This window comes from Taeniopygia guttata, chromosome 7 (assembly GCF_048771995.1).
Source record: "Taeniopygia guttata chromosome 7, bTaeGut7.mat, whole genome shotgun sequence".
Classification (NCBI taxonomy): domain Eukaryota; kingdom Metazoa; phylum Chordata; class Aves; order Passeriformes; family Estrildidae; genus Taeniopygia; species Taeniopygia guttata.
In genome coordinates, this window is record NC_133032.1 from 39,213,537 (window position 1) to 39,231,729 (window position 18,193).

The 18,193-nt window shown below is 37.6% G+C and overlaps 1 protein-coding gene across 21 annotated transcripts in view; it reads right to left on the reverse strand.

Annotated features, from left to right (window-relative positions):
* The window catches only part of BAZ2B (bromodomain adjacent to zinc finger domain 2B), a 112,046-nt gene that overhangs the window by 20,750 nt on the left and 73,103 nt on the right, over positions 1-18,193 (reverse strand). For 14 of the 21 annotated variants that reach the window (XM_030278241.4, XM_072931812.1, XM_072931813.1 and 11 more), the window contains 12 exons: positions 14,138-14,348; positions 13,108-13,200; positions 12,942-13,003; positions 9,584-9,649; positions 8,815-8,880; positions 8,144-8,188; positions 7,861-7,893; positions 6,608-6,673; positions 4,069-4,209; positions 3,078-3,332; positions 2,111-2,325; positions 620-694 (listed from right to left, as the gene is read on the reverse strand). In XM_030278241.4, the coding sequence (XP_030134101.4) occupies positions 620-694; positions 2,111-2,325; positions 3,078-3,332; positions 4,069-4,209; positions 6,608-6,673; positions 7,861-7,893; positions 8,144-8,188; positions 8,815-8,880; positions 9,584-9,649; positions 12,942-13,003; positions 13,108-13,200; positions 14,138-14,348 (1,328 nt within the window). The remainder of the gene's footprint in view (positions 1-619; positions 695-2,110; positions 2,326-3,077; positions 3,333-4,068; positions 4,210-6,607; positions 6,674-7,860; positions 7,894-8,143; positions 8,189-8,814; positions 8,881-9,583; positions 9,650-12,941; positions 13,004-13,107; positions 13,201-14,137; positions 14,349-18,193) is intronic. The other 7 variants (XM_072931824.1, XM_072931822.1, XM_072931816.1 and 4 more) reach the window with 2 other exon arrangements.

Consider the following 18,193-nt stretch of genomic DNA (forward strand, 5'->3'; position numbering starts at 1 on the left):
ATGGAATTTTGTCTTGTAGGATGGGAGAACAGTGAATATGAAACTGACAACCCTTAAGAAGTTCCAATTTTACCTTAAACAGAAATATAGGAAATATAAAAAAATAATCTCGAAGCTTACATTCTACATATGATCCCTAGCTATAGGGAACAACGTGACATTGACAAATGAGAAACACTAAGATAACATAAATTAGCAAAATTCAGATGGCAATTGTTGTATGAAAATCACATTGTCTTAAAACACCTTTCAGAATAAACACTGGGAATTATGGTAGGTCCAAATAAACATTGATTATGTCAATAGCAATTTTATGGCTCCTTTAATATTCCAATTTAGAAGTTTTTTGTTTCCTCCAAAGAATACAAAATTAGTCTTGACTTTGCTCCAATTCTAAGCAACACTGAATCTCATGCATCTTTAGTAGACTGTAAAAGACTGGTGTTGCAACATCCTAGATCCACATATGTCCTAATTAAGCAGTTTGATTACCAATGTCTTGGTAAATCTGTAACTTCATCAACTGATTTCGTGCTTAGAACCAATTCTCTATATAGCAGTGTATGCGAACAAAGGGAAAAAAGCGAAATATTGTAATATTTAAGGAAATGAAACTTACTTCCGAAGTTTGCCTTCAACCATCCATTTATCTCTCCTTAAGTTTGACATATAATCAATGTTTTTATCAATTTCACTGTCAAAGATGAAAATAATCCATTAACTGTGAACTTACATATCTTTTTTCTGATAGACATTTACATATAGACACTTTTCCATCAAATAGCTGTCTTTTCAGATATCGCTAAAATTCAAAATAAATAATTATAAAGCTAGGAGATCACAATACCAGGAATGCCATTGTAGCACGCTGCTTTACCTATGTCAGTCTTTATCCCAAACATCACCTCAGCTTTCTTTCCACAAGAAGCATGGCATTCAATATTTTTACTCATAGCTTTAGTTCAGTGTCAAGCCTCCAAATGTCTTTGTCACAAAGCATGTAGCCCTGTGCTGAAAAAACAGTTACCACTGGTACATCTGAAGTATTCTGCCTAGGATCCCTGGGATCTACAAGCCAACATTCACTTTTCACTGCAGAAACTTGAAGAACCAAAAAGAGGGCTTTGGTGCAGTCATCATCTGTGCGCCCATGTCTGAGACATCCCGACCTCAGCAATTCAGCAGATTACAGTTGTTTCTATGATCAAACCATAGAAACTCAAGTTCTAAGTGATCATTTCTATAAACAGGACCTAACAGTCATCTTCAACAAGAGGAAGTTTCTATGATGAATTTGACTGATACACATGAACATTCTTGAACAGTTGATGCACAGCATTTGCACTGCCCACTTCTGCTATTTTTTAGCTTTGGAAAACCTGAAGCATCTCTTCCATTCTTGCCTTACACAACAACCCTGATTAACTTCTGCAGGACAGTGACCAAACTCAGCAGAATACACCAAGAAACAAAACAGCACTCAATTAGGTGATGAAACACTTTACCATAGACAGTCATTCTGTGGAAGAACAGGCATCCCAGAAAATGGCATTTCCTAACTTTTTATTGCACACTGGTGGGTTTTGACGAGTTGTTGAACATAGGGAGGATTTAAAATCATGAAATGCTATACACTACTGACCACAAATGCAACATACACCTTCTTGCATTACTGTAATGAAACATGAAGCTTGCCACCACACCTTATGACCCTACCTAAAGACACATCTTCAAAACATCTTTAAAAACAAAAGGAAAAAAGGGAAAATAGTGTAGTGCAGAAGCCTTCAAATGCTCTTCTAAATTTTTCCCTAGAATACCTAGAAAATTTCTTGGCAATCAACCTCATCTTCTATTCCAAAAATTGCTAGAGAAACTTTGGTTCAAGCTTTGAAAACAAAATTACAGACCAAACATGGATAAATTACATTCTTCCATCATATCGAGAGTACATAAAGGTAGGAAGCAGTAACTCAACCTATTTCAGCTCTCATTGTAAGAAGAACATAAGTAGTCCTCCTGTAACAGAATACAGTGAATACACAGTATTTCTGAACTACAACATTATTTATAATTTTATTTTCACCCACCTGTTTGGGAAAAATCTTACCTTACTACGCTTTTGCTGCATGCTAACTCATTGACCAGAAAAGCAAGTACTGATGCTTTCTGAGCTGGAGAATGTGCCTGAAAAGCTTTTGTCTTCAAGCTCTCTGTTAGCTCTGTTTGCCCACAATGAGCCTCCATGAAAATCTGCAGAATCTCAGACACATTATCTCGATTGATCCCAACGTTCAGTAAGTGTTCCCCAAGAATAGTTTTAGCCTAAAAAGAACAAAGACATTTCAAACAACCATGTTTTAAGAACACCATTTTCCTTTGTAGGCTATATTATTCTTCATAGAAGATGGTATGGGTTTGTTTGCATTTTTACATAAGGACATCAAACATGATTATTCTTTGAAACTATTCAAATGTAAATCTTAAATACAGTAACAAATTAGAATGTCTTCACCTCTAAGTTTTTAAAAACAGAGATAATATTAACAATAATGAAATGGATTACATGTAAAAAGGCATGGTCCAACTGAAAGTTGATGAATACTGCTGTGTACAATGATACTATGAAGTCCTCTACAGTGGAAGAAAGCTGTATTGACTTGAAAAAGAAGGCCAGTAAGAGAGTCATGAATGAACTGGGGTTTTGATGCAGTGACCTTGACAGCAGACCTTAGGGAAAGAAATAGCAAGATTGACTGGGAATATCAAGATAAGAATGCAAAGGAATGGATGAAAAGGAGTTAAAAGACATGGCAACAGATGTGACAATGCTCTACAAAAGGTCCAAATAAAAATGGGACACGCATTTGTGTGAAGAGAAAATGCACAGAAATTTATCATGTCTGGAAAACGGGAAGATGATGGGACACAAAGTTTTGGAGTAACATTAGAACCGTGACACTGAAAAAAAGCATTAGGAAAGACAAAGGAAATCCATATGAGAGAGGTGTCAGAGACGCATTATAAAGAATGCATTCATATTTACAGGCTGTTTAGTATGGAAATTTTCTTTTTACCTTGTATCCTGTACCAACTCCAGGATCGCACACAGCTGCAGAGACAAGTTTCACAAGCAAGTCCTGTACTTCTCCCATGCTGTCCCCTATGTTGAGCAAACCCTCTTGAAGAACACTCAGGGAGGGAACATCTATGGTCACATCAAAGCCAAGAACTTTACCAAAGTTACGCAGGAACTGCACTACCATGAGACAATCTGAAAACGTGCTTCCATCAAGAACAAGGCCCGGGATGCGAGGCAGCTCTGGGAAAGGCTGGAAAGCAAAGAAAAAAAAGTTGAAGATTCAGTAGCATATTTCAAAATATTTTTTTTTAATAACAGCTAGGAAAATTGATTGACATTTCCTTTTGACCTACAGCATGACAATGCTGGAAGGTACAGGCAACAGGTACCCTGCACCCCTTGTCCATTCAATGCTGAAACACTTTTAAATTTTCACAAATTATAGGAGGCAAGAGATTAAGAAATACTTCCTTTTTGGCCAGGAGACACTGTAAAGATCTATTATGAGCCTTTACAAATTACTGTAAAAGGTGGTGTAAAATTATTTAAGGGGAAAAGGGAAGGGATTTCTCTGGAACAGACTTTGAACCCAATCTTCGTCAAGACAAGAACAAAGAACTCATAAGACCAGGAGAGTAATTCTTTTTGAACAACAGCTTGTAAGAGTTCTCTAGATGACTATATAGTGCCTGTGTATTGAGACATGATGTACATTCCTGATGTAAAAATAACTTGAGTAAAGAATTTTTTTAAAGCAATCATGCTTTTTGGGAAGCAAGCATATTTTGAACAAAAAGCTTTTAATTACCTAAACATACGCTACTGTGTAGTGTTCTAGTATCTTGTATTTGTATATATTTTGAATAGCTCTCTAATTACCTCAAATAAAACTTGAATGCTTTCCATGTAGCTGCAAAAAGAAAGTTATTGACTGAATTATAAAATACACAACAAGCAAGGAAGTAAGTCTATGTTGTTGTAATTACCTTCTGGTCTGCTAAGCACATATCTTCATTAGGCTTCTTTAGCTCCTTTGCCATTTCTAATTCCAATCTTCGCTGTTCCAGTTTACGTTCCTTATTTAATCTTTTTTCATCACGTTTCTCTTGCTTTAGCCGCTCTTTTTCCTTAAAAGAATTAAAAGGGAAAAAAATAAACCGACATATTAAATTTAAAAAGGAACAATCTAAGAATTTGAAAAGCACTAGTTCTGTAACCCTAATAATTGCCACATCAATTAAGGAACCTGCACTAAAGAGGAAGGGAAAACTAGAACAAAATCACTGAGTTTGTAAAGCAATCTAAGATTCACTTTTTTCTCTCCTGTCCACACAGACACAGGTTTCAAGTAGGTTTGCAAAGAAAAACTCTTTGAAGTACCATTTAAGAAAGATGACTGAGTGAAAACATGGCAAAGAATTGCCATGCAAGGGATCTGATTTTACAGGCTCTGCTTACACCCCAGTATCGTTAATCTGCACCTGCTACAGCAGAAACCACTCAAGAAACCTCTCTGAACAATACAAGGCTTTAAAAGTCCTGTAATACATAAAGTAGATATGAATACCTTCTAAAACACAACCAATCTTTTCAAACACAGGTAGCTTCTGGCCTTCAATTACCATACACTTTGCATGCAACCTGAAACTGAATACGTTGTCCTTTATGTCCTATATGCACAACAAGAACATACACATCATCAAGTGAGAAGCCAAGCATCTACCCTACTCTACTCCAAAGTAGAGTCACACCAATACTACACCAACTCTATAACACACCAAGACTAACTATGAACCTATAGCTCCGTGGCCTTTCCCATCTCCAGGGGCTCTGCTGCCAATCCACTGTCCTGATGACACAACTGCCCACACACCTCTGTGCAACCAGTATTGACTGTAAAATGCATGGAATCTGCCACACATCAGCACCACCTGTTCAGAGCACAGAACTGTCAGTACAAACAAACACATGTATATATGTGTGCCTCCACTCAAGAACCTGATACAATACAAAACTGAAGATGCTGCATGGTGCTTTTCACCTGTGGACACAGAAGGGCTAAAGAACCAAGCCAAGATGCCTCCCATTAATTAGAACCACTCCCTTCTAGTCTGTTCATTTAAGATGTCACTCTAGTCTCTGCCATTTACTACCACTGTATTTTGCAACAATGAGAGTATGGGCAATACTAATTCAGGGCTCAGCTGCATTTGTAGGTCAGTATTAACCGCTGACTTCTCTGTAGAGTTCTGGCAGGCCCCATGACTTTTATTTTTCTGTTTGATTCTATACAGAGTATTACGAGACCACTAGCAACACCTGTGGATAACCACTGTGTGGGCACAGAGATGATGACTTCTACTACTACAGTCTTTAGTGGATTTTATGCAACATCGAGTTTCACATTACACACAAAGAACATCTTTGGATCAGTAAATTTACACTGGCAGAAAAAAAATGCATTGACATTCAAAACTACCCATCTGCCTACCTGCTTGCTGCTCTAAAGCTGTGTAAGCATCCTCTGTACTGCCAATGCAGGCCCTCTTTATCTACACTGAGTACGTAAGAGACATCTTGTATGGAAAAATCACAATACACTAAAGCAGCACACAAAATCCCTAACTTGATGCCCTCTGATTTGTTTTTTGAAAATGGTTTATTGCCTTTTATCTTAGCCTATGTCAATGTCCCAAGGCCAATCATCATTGCTTACAACTTGTTTTTGCCAATTCAAAACACTCTAAAACAGAAGAAAACAAGAAATGTATATATGGATACTTATGTGCCCACTCCGTATTTTACAGTTATGATTAAAACCAAAAACTTTAGCTGCACTACATTTCATAAATCTATTTAAACATTTCTTCTACTGGTTGAAATAAACACTGTTCTATGTCTATTAGAATAAGAATATAATTAGAGCAGTGGATCAGACTAAATGACCATTTAGTCTGGTATCCTGATTTCCAACAGTGGAATGAGTGCTTGGGGTATTATCTTCCTCTATTTCCTTGTACTGAAGTATTATTCAGTTTTTCTTCGGTTTGGTCAGTCGCTTTTATTGAAATTTGCAAATACATCCTAGAGATAAGTTTTAACGATTTCCTTAACAGCTACTTCTTGTTAAGATGGTTATCTTATTTCAGTATCTTCATTATCTGCACTTCATTTACAAAAGTTTCAGGATATGGACATAAAAAATGTCTCAGGATATAGAAATACATAAACGTAAAACAAAAAGTAAGTTAGTAATTGTGGGAGTTTTGTATTTTACTTATGTTTCCTCTCAAAAACATACAGAACTCTCAAAACTGGCAATCTGTGCCAATCTCCCTCCAAGTAAAAAAGCTTTTTTACGTTTGAACAGAATTTCCTGTATTTCAATTTGTGCCTAATGTTTATTTTCCTACCGCTGCAATGCACACATATCAAATTATACATAACATAAAAAGACATTGCACTTCTACAGATAACTGCAGAATGAAACCATGAAAACCTCAAACTTTCAGAGCTAATACTCACTTCTGCTTTTTTACGAGCTTCCATGGCTTTCATAAGCATCATATGTTGTCTTCTCCGTTCTCGTTCCTATTGAAGCAGGTAATTTTAGAACAAAACTAAACCACATTTTCAAATCAGTAAAAAAGCGGAGTAACAAATTTAGCATTAATAGACAAGTCACAGTAAATACTAAATATAGGACAAGAATGGCCAAGTCTGTGCATGTTTTAGTTTAGGTTTAGAAAGCAAATACAAGAACAATCAAAAGCAAAAAGGTAAAGCAATGAACATGGAGACAGTGTAAAAAAGAAGCATACAGATTTACTTATGGTCAGTTGTGATGCTCCTTCATAAGCTGGCAGAACAAAAAGCATAATGGTTGGCTGGAACAGGTCAGTTACCTTACATCTGCTATGACGGAACTTGCAATTTACTTCTTCAATAGCCAATTCAGCAGAAATTTTAAACTTGTCTTTCTCAAACATTACGAATATTAACATTTTTCTAACCAAGCAATAAATTAACATAATTAATGTTATCAGCTCTAGATCAGTTTTAATCAAACTAGTGGTGGTGCATATACATATGCAACAACACTTGCATTTACTGATGCCTGTCCCTCAGTAAATTATGTCAGTAGCTTCAAATGCATCAATGAGCAGTATTCTAAGGCACTAAGTACAGAGTTTTTGCCTTCAGCTTAACAGCTGAAGAGCAAATCTTGGCCGCAGTAAAGGCTATAGGAATTTTATCATCTAATTTGGTGCGGCTAGGATTACATTCTAATATTTCATTGTATACTTATAACATTATGTATTTACCACCAACGGAAAGCTAATTTCCTCAGTATCTTACAAGGAAGACATTACCCTGATTTCTATAACAGCTTAATTCAAACTGTAATTAAAATTTCTGGATTTATTCCTAGTGAATGGGACAAGGCTTGCAAAAATCATCCAAGTGACCATCCTAATGATTTTGCATCCATCCCTGATTTTATATACTAGTCAAATTTTCACTGGGACATCAGTAACATAAATCCCTGTTTAAAAACAACATTTAATTATTGCCACATTCAATTTATACACATGTTCAAGACATGTCTTTTTTTCCTTAACAGACAAGACAAGCAGATGTATGCAATGCACTGTGCTGTAAAGCCATGCAGCAGTATGTAATATGACAGCAGCCAGTGCTACATTTTATGCATTGCTATGACAACCATATCACAACCAAATCACAATGCGGTGTTAGATGTACAAAAATAAACATACCCATACCATATCTAGTCTATGCCTCTCCAACTCCTGGTAGAAAGAGTTGGCACAACATTATGAAACAGAAATCACAAAGTCATAAAACCACTTCATAATCCCACAAAAGACCCCAATACCAAAGCAAAGCAAAAAATCATAAGGCGAAAGAAAATCTGTGCAGAAATCAAACCCAGAAGTTTAAAAAGGGCATATTTTGAGGATTCCACTCCCCCCATACAACTGAAAGTGGTAGCTGACAATTGGCATTCTTTCTTCTTTGGTCAAGCAAACTTATACCAACCTGGTGCTTCAGAAGAACAGCCTGCTGCCTTCTCATCTCTTTCTCCTTCAACAGAAGAACAGAAGTGTATTTTTTAAAAATATCAATCAAAATTTACTTCCCAAATTGGATAGCTCTGCCACACTAAAACAGCACATCTAAGCTAGAATTTAACTTACAGAGAAGTATATACAGCATACATGACAGTAAGTCTGGTGAGTTGGGAGTTCCATGTTAGAACACACCTAGAATGCCGAAGCAGCAATAGGAGTATACAAATACTGGAAAATACAGACACTGTATTTTCCAGTATTTGTATAAGAGTTCTGTAGTCTTGCATGCATTACAGCCTAGAAAAGACTACGCTAGCCCAGAAACAACATCGGTTTTCGATACAGTGTGCATAAAAGAATATTGTGAATAATGTTACTGCACGAACATTTTGTTATGCAAACCATGATAATGGCACATAAAGTATTGTCTCTGTTTATCTGTGTGTGTATGCCCCACATACACAAACTCCTCTGCATATGCTTCCTGCCTTTTTATAACCATACATAGAAGTCATTATTTGCTGTCTCTATGTACAGTTTCATTACCAATGAATAGCCTCCCTAATTATTGCTTTTATACATCAACATATGTTATGTACAATAACACAGTTCTTGTTTTTGGAGCACCTCCAAACTAACCTTTATCCGTTTTTCTGCTTCCAATAATTTGGCATTTGCTGCTTCTTCCTTCTTTTTCTTTTTAGCCTGTGCATGCAAAATAGGTCACAAAACAGCACAATCACAACTTGAAAATAATCTGACTAGAAGCAAAGTTATGTATCTTTAAAAGTTAAGAACATCATCACTTATTCCGTACATTGCAAGAAATCTCTGATGCAGCTTTCACAATCAATCAATTCACATTTCAGTTACTTAAAAAAAATTCAACCAGAATTTGAAGTCCCACTCAAAACTGTTTCACCTGGCTATTTTAAGAAAGCATGTACACACAGAAATGGCAAAGAGATTACTATTAATTTTTATGTCAATGGAGACTTGAAAACTAGCAATCTATCTTTGCTAGTACACTAGCAAACCTGTAGAGTATACTCTAATACAGACATAGTATTTTTAAACCCACTGCACTTCATACAGAACAGAGTTTTAATATCCTATTACTGCAAACTTTTTCTCTATAACGGGATTGCTCTACTGTTAACTTATGTACACACAAGACTATTCTCACAGAAAATAATGAGCCCAAGTGTGAATACTTGTAAGATTATGGATCACAGTTTATGTTGATGATTTAAGAAAAATAATTTAAGACACATCTTTGAACTGGCCTTTGGAAATAAGGTTGTTAGAGCTGCTGTATTTAGTTACGCTTCTAACTACATATGTGACTACTAAAATACAACATTTTAAAATGGCAATGGAAAAATTATATTTGAGTCATTATTTTTACCTCCAAAATTTGTTGAGCTCGAAGTTCTTTCTCCATTCTAATTTGCTGAATTCGTTTAATTTTTTCCTACAAGGGTAAGAAAGTTACTTCCTTAAAAATATATATATAAAGGAAATTATACTTTTTAAATATATATATATTTTACATACTGTACTTTTTTTACACATATACTTTCACATTTTAAAAATGACGAAGTTTATACATACTTTTTTGTTATTGAGTTTCACCCATTTTAGTCAACTGTTCCCATATGTTTAGTAATTTTACTAGTATTAGATGTCTGGTGTAACCGTGAAGGAAGCCACACCTAGTTATGCACTGGTGCTCATGTTTAAGTTGTCAAAGTTTTTATTATTTTTTAACACCTTCAAGAGGACCAGATAAATGGCCAAGTAAGGAACTAGACTATTCCAATTCCAGCTGACAATGGTGAAGCTAGTCAAGAATGAACAGAAGGGTGAGCTATGTCATGAAATACACGATATTTTGAAGTCATCTCTCTGACCAAGAAATAGCAAGGTCTGTCCGAGCACTGTTTGTGCCTCAGTTCTTGCAGCCTCTCTCAGGCCATTGTGGTCTCATGGTCAGGTCACCTCTGAGTCTCCTTTTCTCCAGGATAAACAACCCCAGCTCCTTCAGTTGCTGCTCAGAGGACTTGTGTTCCAAGCCCCTCAAAAGCCTTGTTGCCCTTCTCTGGACACGCTCCAGCGTCTCAACGTCCTTCCCAAACTGAGGGGCCAGAGCTGGACACAGCACTCAAGGTGTGCCCTCACCAGTGGTACAGGGGGAGAATGACCCCCTGCTCCTGCTGGCCACACCATTCCTGATCCGGGCCAGGAGCCATTGGCCTTCTTGGCCACCAGGGCACACTGCTGGCTCATGTTCAGCCGGCTGTCGACCGGTGCCCCCAGGTCCCTTTCTGCCTGGGCATTGTCCAGCCACACCAACCCCACCCAATAACACTGCAGGGGCTTCTTGTGGCCAAAATGCAGGACTCTCAACTCCATAAAGGTTAGAGTTAATACAGAACAAAGTTTTCAGCAGAGATCACAATAAATATGAGAGAAGAAAGTACTCTGCACATTGAAATAATGATTTTATCAGGTTACACATCAAGAAGGAATATGATGATGACAAGGTCTGGATTTGATGTATTTCACAATTTAAAAATTCTTGCTCCCTGGAACTCTCGGAATGTAAGGACCACTTGAAAATCATAGTGTGCTCCTTTTCTTTAACAAGTATGGGTTGCCTTGAGAAGTGGACACCTTGTTGCAACTGCTAAGAGCTACAAAAGAGCAGAATGGTTGAGGCTGGGAGGGACATCTGGAAGACACCTTGTCCACACCCCCCTTTGCCCCAGAAGGGTCACCTAGAACCAGTTACCCAGGTCCACGTCCTGGCTGCTGTTGAAAATCTGTGTGGGAGGCTCCACAGCCTCCCTGGGCCACCTGCTCCAGTTCTCAGTTGCCATCTTGGTGACAAACTGTTTCCCAATGTTCAGAAGGAACCTCCTGTCAATGGGTACTTCTGAGAGAAGTCACCTCTTTAAAACCTCCCCTCAGGTACTTAGCAATATTAGCAAGATCCTCCTGAGCCTCCTCTTCTCCAGGCTGAACAGTCCCAGCTCTCTCAGCCTTTTCTACTGTAACTCATACATGGTAGAGTGACAACTTCGAGCTCTGTATCTACTCCACTGAGCACTTTCTTAAAAAAAAATGAAACATTTAAACAGTTACCAACAAGAATTAATTGTTATCTATTAAGAAGATATTTAAGGTAGTCAGCAGTAACACCAGTTCTGGTTTACTCCTCAAAAAAAAGAGAAATATGTCAGAATTTAATAACTCAATTTCAAAGATGTGAAAGAGTTTCATATTTTTATTTTTTTTTAAACACCTCAATATGTCACAAAATCATTGAGTATGCTGAGGCTGGGAGGTACCCATCAGGATCACCGACCCAACTCCTGGCCCTGCACAGACACCCCAACAATCCCACCCTCTGCCTGGGAGCATTGTCCAGACACTCCTGGAGCTCTGGCAGCCTTGGAGCCGTGACCACTGCTCTGGGGAGCCTGGTCCAGTGCCTGACCACCCTCTGGGCTGGTCAGCCTTTATTCTGATACCTAGCCTAAACCTCCTGACATGGCTCCAGTAGTTCCCTCAAGTCGTGTTACTTGTCACAGAGTGTAGAGTTTGGAGCTGCCCCTCCACTGCCTCTCCTGAGTATGCTGAAGAGCAGAGTGAGTCTCCCCTCAGTCTCTTCTTCTCCAGGCTGAATAAACCAAGTGCCCTCAGCTGCTCCTCTTAAGACTTCCCCTCCAGTCCCATTGTCATCCTCATGGCCTTCTCTGGATAGCCTCTAATGGTTTACTGTCCTTTTTATATTGGGGTGCCCAAAACGCTCCCCAGAACTCAAGGTGAGGCCACCCCAGTGCAGAGCAGAGTGGGACACACCCCTCCCTTTCTGGCCAGTGAAGCTGGGCCTGATGCCCTCCAGGGCAAAGATGTCCAGCCTGGCTGACAGGGCACTGATACCCAGCTTGTCATCAACCAGGACTCCCAGATCTCTTCCTGCAGCTGCTCTTCAGCCCCTCATTTCCCAATTTATAAACACAAGCAGGATTGGCATTAATATATTTGAAAAGACTTTTTTCCGTTGTCCTCCACGTTTCTGGCAGCTCCAACTTAACTGAGCTTTGGCCGCATGAATTTTCTCTCTACAATGACAAGCAGCATCACTTACAGGCAAACCAATAGTAGTACTTTTTCCAAGTGCTGGGATGCTGAGATCATATACAGACACTGAGGGTATGTACCATGTTCAGAGCAGAAGGGCAAGAGAGCTGGGGAAAGGGCTGGAGCACGAGGAACAGCTGAGGGAGCTGGGAAAGGGGCTCAGTTTGAAAAAAAGGAGGCTCAGGGGGGACCTTCTCACTTTCTTGAATTTCCTGACAGGAGGGTGCAGCCAAGTGAGGATCAGGCTCTGCTCCCTGGAACAAGGGACAGGACAAGAGGAAACGGCCTCACATTGTACCAAGGGAGGTTTAACTTGGATATTAGGTATTATTTCTTAATGGAAAAGGTTGTCTAGCTCTGGCACAGGCTGCCCCAGGCAGCAGTGGAGTCACTGTCCCTAGAGGAATTTGAAAGATGCGTTGATGTGGCACTGGGGACATGGGTTAATGCAGTTTAGAATTTTAAGACACATACACTGTGTGCTCTTTAAAACTAGATTTAAAACATACACTTTGTAATCAGCATACTTAGTAATGTACTAAATATTTTAAATACACCTTATTGAATGATAATGAAAACATCATTTAAAGATCTTAATTAGCAATTGCATAGTTTACCTGTTGCTTCATTATCTTCATCTGCTCTTTTTGCTTTCGCTTTTCTTCAGCTGCCATAATAGCTAACAAACAAAATCAAATAGTATCAGCAGAACATGGTAACTTTTAATAAACACTTTTGAAAATAATCCCCTAGCATGCACAACCTTGCACAAGAAATACTTACCTTGCTGTTTTTTCGCTTCTTTGGCAGCTCGCGCTTGTTCCTGCTTCTGAAGCTTTCTCAGTAGCTTTATTTGTGCTGCTTGCCTAGCTATTTCTGTTACAAAAAGAAATATTAAGTTCATAAAAACAGTGCTATCCAACAATAAGGATATAGTTCATGTTTCAGACATTTGCATGTTGTAAAGACAGAGCAAACAGAGGATTTGTTTTGTACACACTGGCATTTACAAAACTTTTCTATGATCATTTACGGCACATCATGTATCAGTAACTGTGTCAACAGTGCAAATGAACATGGATACTTTCTACATAAAACAAATACTGGTTTTACAGGAAAAAAATTATTTATTAAGTGACAGAATCATACCAATAATGCTGGTTTATTTAAAAACCATAGTCTTCTTTCTTCTAAAGCAGAAAACATTTGTTACAAAACTACTAAATCAACATCTTATTCAGAAAGTATGGAATTAGTTTTCCTTAGAAGTCACCTCATGTAATTATGTAATAATTTTTTAACAATGAAGCAAGAGCACACTCACCTGGTCACACGCCTCTTTTCTGTGTCTGCCTGAAGTCAGCCATTCTTATATTAATAAATAATCTCCTGAGGCATTCTACTACCCTGTGACAGCGTTTCTGAAATTTGAATTAACTGTTTATGAACACACTCATAGAAGACAGCTGTAGGAAGGATTTTCTGGCGGTTGAATTCAGCTGCCTTTTCAAAGGACTGAGGTCCAGGACCTGCATGCTTGAACTCCCCAAAACACTGTCAGCTTCTTGTGCAGTAACTATAGAGTAAGCTTTTAGACATGTCTTTACACATGCACTTCCTTCTTTAAAACCTATATACTAATAAACTATTTACTGATCTTCAGAAAGTCTTCAATAACAGCATGTAACAAATACCCAAAATAAAATGCTGTATACTAATATCCTAGTGAGACAAATCACTCTCCCATAGGAAAAACATTAGCTCTTTACACACCAATACCCTCTCTTTGTGAAAATATTAACAGAGCTCTTACCTTGAGCCTGGAGCTTTCTCAAAAGCTTTGTGTCAGCGTTGTCCAGAAATTCACCGCTCCCAACATTGGGAGGTCGGCCTTTGCGGCGTCTGCTCCTCGACTCCTCTCTGGAGTGCTGTCTGTCCGGATTTGGGGGTCGTCCTCTACGCCCTTCCATAGCTCTGATACGGGGAATTACTTCCTCTTCTTTCAGAAGACACCACTGCACACCCTTTTAATTGACACATTTCACAGAGAGATATTACAAAGAAAGATTAAAATAACCCAAAATATAAGATGAGTTGTATATATTAAATATGCAAGTGCTATTTGGGCAGGACAATTTCTTGATGATGCACAGAAGCTATATATTGAGAGACTACCACTAAGAACTTTTGTAAATTCTATCACTAAGAAAGATTTTGAAGACTATTCAAGCATATACAAAGTTTTTACCTAGTAGATATGCCATTACTGTGTTATTTTAAATTATTTCTCATCAAATCAAATTGTTCAACCCTTTCTAAAAGGCAAAACAGATTTTTCCTAATTATGTAACCTCAACAACAACTATTCTACTTCACATAATCCACTGCTCAACATGAATGAAAAAATGTATCGAGCTATGAGGTGCTGTCCCAACAGAGTTTCTTTACAGAAATTCTGGCATACATAACAAGCAAAGGCAGTAATGTATTTTCAAATTATTTTCAGTAACTTATTTTCAAATGTTGCTTTTGAGTGTTGTAGAGTTCAACAACTAAGCTGAAAAAACACAGATGTATTTTGATCTTCAAGTTTTAGTTAGTACAACTGAGTTCTCCCCTCATTCACTGCAAAACTTTCTGCACCAGCTTGAATCAATGAAAAGTAACTTCTAAACATCCACATATCTAAAGGTACGTTAACTATATTCTCTAACCAAACAAAGCATGCACTGCAGTATTCTGAGGTGTAAGTTTAAGGGCCCTGGGTTTCCACACTGAGGCATCACAAAAGCAGATTCTGAAATACTTTGTTAATAAAAATATCCAAGTTAATCCTCATGAAGGAATAGCTTTACTTTAGCTGGTTACTAAAACTAGAGTTAACTGTGTCTACTGAGCAGAAAATGTGTACCGTCTAGGTAAGTCTGTTTAACTGAACACCAGTGTTTCATAATTTTAACCTCTTTTACCATTTCTCCAAGTTTTTGACAGATGCGGAGAAAATCTGCAAGCTAAGCATCCTTTAGGACTTCTTTATAGTTTGCCTTAAAAAGGTTTGTAAAAAATTTTGAAAATGTCTGCTAAAGCAAGAAGGTAAGTTGGTAACTCTAAAAACTCATTAAATGTTAGTTCAGAAGAAATATATTTAGAGTGCTTTAGTTTTCACATTTATGTGCACATAAACCCTAAAATCCAATTTGCTGTATCACAACATAAATTATTTTTGCTTTCTCTGGTAGTTTGTCTTTTAATTATTTCTGCTCATTCTTCAAAACTACAAAGGTTTTGCAAAACTTCAGCAAAAGAAATGGCAGTTTGTTAATGAGACATTCAGATTTCAAAGGAGTTATCAGTATCTGTAAAGATACTTTTCTAAAGTCTGAATCATTCCCAGTTAAGACCATCCCCAGAGTACAAGTCACACTTGGTTTGCACACATTCTAAAGGGCTTTGTTAAATTATGTTCTGAAAATGTACTGTTCAGAACCAAGACCACATCATTAATGTGCACCACATCATCATGCACCACCCCTAAGTACTTTTTAATCCAAAATATTCACCTCTACCACTTGACTAAAAGTTAATTCTCTTACTATCTTGAAGAGTACTATTTAAGTGCAACTTTTATTTCTCTGCCTAATACTTGAATTGCAGTTTATCACAAGTTGAGTGTATTGAGGTAGATTTAATACTTGTACTTACTAGCTACACCACCTTCCAACCTAGAAAACCTAATCTCATAAAATGTACGTGCCAGGGGAGGCAAAACAGAAATCAAAGAAGAGAAGGACAAGCAGCAATAGTTCAAAAAGTACCTTAGAATGGCAACGGAGACTGCTTTTGCCCTGCATTTGTATTTTCTGCAGTTAATGATACTAATGATAATAAACATGCATCACAAAAAGGTGGTCTACCAGATCATTAGTACCAGAGACCATGTTGAGTATTACATTTTCCTAATGCCCTCTGCAATACAAACTAGAGGCCATCAAATGAAGTAATAGTTCAGTAAGCAAAAGGAGCAGATGCTTCAAAGGATGGGAGAAGGAGAAGACTGTTTAATGTCTTGTCAAAGGGTATTGTGGATGCACAAGTTTTCACAAACCTAAGAGAGGACAAGACAAAAACAATCCAGAACAAAGCCATTAAGGTTAAGCAAGAGTTGACTGACCATCTATATTTTGTGCTCAAAAAACTTTTAAAATCTAACCCAAAATATATTTATATTAAAAGAATGTAGTCAGAGTGTTCTATTAAACGAATGTACAAAAACTCAGATACTTTTGACATTTCAAAGATAAAATATAGGGGTTGTGCCCTAACATAGGAGAATCACAGGCTTCCAAAAAATTAAAGCTTTGCTACTCAAACATTAGAGAAAAAAACAGGAATAACACTGTGAAATGTTGTTGTGTATTGTTCAAACGAATCAAAATAATAACTTTATTCAATTTCTCACCTTCATGCATCTACCATGTACCACAATATTGTGCTGCCATCAGGACATTTGCCAAAAAGACACCCCACAACCATGCATGAAAGCAGAATCAAGTTCAAATCCTGTTAATCAAGCTAATGAACAAAACCACAGGCACTTTGCAAGAAGCAAAAATCCACTTATATTTTAGATTAGATTTGTGGGGAAAAGTTAACAACATTGCTTTCCAAACTGAATTGCAGAACTCAGAATAGGACAAAGACTCCTATACATATTAGTTAAACTCATGAGGATCCATGTTTCTTCCATCAGCCCAAGTTACATTCATACCTATCTTTCTAAATCACAGCAGTTTAAAGCTTCCAGGTCCAATCACTGGATTTTCACATTTTCCAAACTTCATTCTTCTAATCCTGCTCCTTTGTGGCCCACTTCTGCCGGATATGCTTCTGTTACAGCATTCAAACACTGCTTTGAATAACCCATAATATTTGGTGGTTTGCATACCACAGGACAGAAACCCAGGCACTAACAGAAGCAGGTAATCCACGTACTTTTGGCTTGCTATAGGTAAATGTTTAATAATACTGATTTAGCCTTAAGATAATTTTTTGCACATCTTGTTTCATCTCAGAGCTGTGTGAAATTTAGCCCAGCACATGTTGCATGTCTCAAAAGATGACAGAAATGTATTACTACGGAAGGAAAGAATAATCACTAAAGACTATACAGAATAAATGAAATTACCATAAAAGCAGAAATAAAAACTTCTGGAATTACCTCCATACATCGATGAAGATATGATTATCATGTATTATTTTGAATCTGGATAACTCAAAAAACTTTGGCAAAGAGGGTGCAAGCTCTTTTTATAAAGTACCAGTACCACGTACTGTTTCACTAGGCAATATTATCAGCCTGAGTGCAGTTCCACTGTTTTCTAATTCCTCATTCACACATAAAATGTAAACACATCTTAGCACATCTGGCACAGCTGCCCTCAGTCTCTTTTTCTAATAAAAAAAATTCCAAGTCTCAGTGGAAGCTTTCAGAAACCACATCAGTACAAAGTCCAGTGATGATATGTACAGCAAACTAATGTTTGCATCGCCAGTCTTGCCCATAGAAATCTCCCCCTCACACTGCCTTCATTCTCAAGTTCTATAGATCACAGAGCAAACTGCAAATCAACTGAAGGGAGAAGACAGATATAATAAAGAAGGGGACAAGACTAATGAAGTAATACAGGCAACAGACACAGAAAAGAGAACAGGGCAAAAAGAAAGCAGATTCCCTGCCACTACATTACATCATATCACAGTAAAATGAATTCTTTCAATCAAGACATGCAGGTAGATAATGAAGTTCATAACTACGGGAACTTGTAACTGTTGAAGGCCAAACATGAAGCAAATTTAACCACGCTTTAGC